The sequence below is a fragment of the Frankliniella occidentalis genome, unplaced genomic scaffold (assembly GCF_000697945.3).
Source record: "Frankliniella occidentalis isolate FOCC.00 unplaced genomic scaffold, Focc_3.1 Scaffold1241, whole genome shotgun sequence".
Taxonomy (NCBI): domain Eukaryota; kingdom Metazoa; phylum Arthropoda; class Insecta; order Thysanoptera; family Thripidae; genus Frankliniella; species Frankliniella occidentalis.
This window is the reverse complement of record NW_026268345.1, coordinates 318-2,828: the sequence shown is the minus strand read 5'-3', so window position 1 is coordinate 2,828 and position 2,511 is coordinate 318. Positions and strand designations below refer to the sequence as shown.

Sequence of the window (2,511 nt, the reverse complement as noted above, 5' to 3'; positions counted from 1 at the left end):
ACTAGAAGTGCATCTCTTACTTTCCTGCTCTTTTGAGTATTACATTAGACAAAATAAAACTTAACACTTAACTTACATAGCACTTATCTGTTCAAATCAACCTTCAAAGAGGAAGGGAAAAAAAGACAGAGTTCAGTCACTTAACATCAAAGGATTAAGATAAACCAGCCCCATATTACAACAACCAAAAGACCCTATTAACTACGGCACGTTTAATTTTTGAATCGTCATGCACATTGATAGAAACAGCAAAATTGAAACTCAAATTAACATGTTTTATGGTACGTAAATGAAAGGGCTGGATGATAGGCTTTGTTTCAGGCTGTCTTTTAGAACACCACAGCTCATAGATCACCACTTAATCTGCAAGTCTACTTTGCATCAGGCAAATATATCTAAGAAAAGGCAAATATGATTCAAAAAATATCAGCACACATAGTAAATGATCTTCTCTATTTCCTATTCCACATATTAAATAAAAGAAGGAAATGATACTAGGGTTACAATACAAAAAAGAAAGAAAGAAAAAGAAAGAAATACAAAGACAGCCAAGACTGTTTTTCAAATTTCCTTAAAATTTCTTGAATCAATTGGTATGAATTATGGCTCATTCAGCTCTACTGTCCTAAGAGCATCGCTCTCATGAATCTCAAGAATAGCTACAGTTCCGTCATTAAAACGGAAAGAGAGTCCACCGTCAACAACAAGACCTGCATCCAAGCAACGGGATTTGACTTCAATGCGAGATGCAAATCCTCTAGGTTCAACCCCTTTGGGTTGGGGCCATACTCCAGCTGATATCAAATCTCTTATTGTGTATCCCATCCTTGTATCCTCTGGAACACAAGAGCAACAAATATTTTAAGCAAGAGGATCATTGAGTTTTCTGAGTTACTGGTTTCAAGCTGTAATTAACTTACCAGCAGAAAAGACAAGACTGCTATTAAACTCTTCAGCAAGTTCTTGAACCAATTCAGACCCCTGCGGTATTGAGGACAGATCAGGTCTTTTCTCACGCAGCAGACGGAGGACTTCTGATACTGACTGTTGAGTGAGCCTGTTGATGCTCAGATTCCAAGATGTAGAACCTACAAAAATTAGCAAACTCAATTTAAGACACAATTTATTACAATGATATAATAGTTTGTGTTGAATATATGAACCATACCAGTTCCAGTAGTAACACAAAGACCTGAACTCTTAATCTTTGTTTTTGGTCCATCATTTATCCTCATTTCATAGTAGGACACTCTTGCTGATAAATTCTCTCCAATAAAAACCTGTTTCAATACAAAAAAGAAAACAAGCAAAAAAATGTTATATTAGGATAAAATAGCAAACTAAATCTAACAGGATATTTAAGAAATTATACCTCATTAAGAGCAAGCACTGGAAGTCTCCTTTCTTGTACATTTGTTTCAGTAGGCTTTTCAGTGTTAGTTTCAAGCCGGCTCTCTGGGACAGCACTAAAGAATCTGTGTGATGGAAAGGTTTTACATTCTGACACCTTTATAATTTCTCTTAAGTAGAAGAGACATTTCATAATAATGATGAAGATTACCTTTGATTTGAACCAAGAAGCTCTTGCTCATGCAATTCAACAGGATCTTCATAAACATTTTCTCCACACAATATGATTCGAACTCTATTCCTGAATCGCCATTTGAATTCTCCCTGAAAAACAGAATTTTATTTTACTTAAATGACCTTGCTTTGTGAAAATCTATGCAGGGACAGGAGATATAGCTCTACAGATGACAGTGCCAATTCACAGACCAATTATAACCTTTGAACCCATTAGCACTAATCTCTTTTAGCTGATAACTCTCGCCCCTCATTTCTATTCTTAAATAAGTTTCATCACAAGTGCAAACATGCAATTCCAACAAATTAATGATTGCCTCTTTTGAATTGAGCTTAGATTTTAAGTCTAATCAAGCATGTTTACATTCTTGATATATAACATTAGTCGAACCTGTTTCAATTTTCGAACAGCCTCCTCGATATTAGACGAATACTTCTTGTTGAGACTTAGATATCCTTCAGAGCGCCTGGGGTCTGAATTAAAACCTATCACTGGTTTTCGATTATCAGTTACTCTACCAGCAGCCATCTTCTGCGCTGCAGGGCTCTAAAAGGTACAAAAGACATCACGATCATATGTAAATACAAGTATCCTAAAAATCTCACTCATTCCAGTCACTATAATTTTTTAAAATTAATGTTTTGTGCATATATGCTTGAGCTGCTATAACAAGAATAAAGGCTTCTGTTTGACACATTACAATAGTAACAACTCTTTACAACATTGAAACATCTATGATACATCATTTATATCACAAACACCCAAAGAAGGTACAAAATTGAATCAAAACTAATACACATATAAGTATAAAGACAACATACCACTTTGTGAAAACCTCTGAAAGAGCAAACCATCATGGGGAGTCATCAACAGGAGCAGAGAGTAAAATCACTGAATTCAACCAAAATTAAATATACTCTTCAATA

At 35.0% G+C, this 2,511-nt stretch overlaps 2 protein-coding genes across 2 annotated transcripts in view; one reads left to right on the top strand and one right to left on the bottom strand.

Annotated features, from left to right (window-relative positions):
* Nucleotides 1–144, top strand: part of LOC127748735 (uncharacterized) — a 6,554-nt gene extending 6,410 nt beyond the window's left edge. Inside the window, exon 4 of the mRNA XM_052275948.1 lies at nt 81–144. Within this exon, the coding sequence (XP_052131908.1) occupies nt 81–144 (64 nt within the window). The remainder of the gene's footprint in view (nt 1–80) is intronic.
* On the bottom strand, nt 1–2,112 carry LOC113208673 (NAD kinase 2, mitochondrial; the record flags this gene model as incomplete). Its single annotated transcript, XM_052275947.1, is given in 6 exon segments — nt 1–836; nt 921–1,088; nt 1,169–1,280; nt 1,373–1,475; nt 1,562–1,674; nt 1,976–2,112. Coding segments are annotated over 6 exon segments (869 nt in total), but the record flags the coding sequence as incomplete, so codon positions are not given.
* Nucleotides 2,113–2,511: the final 399 nt, after the last annotated feature.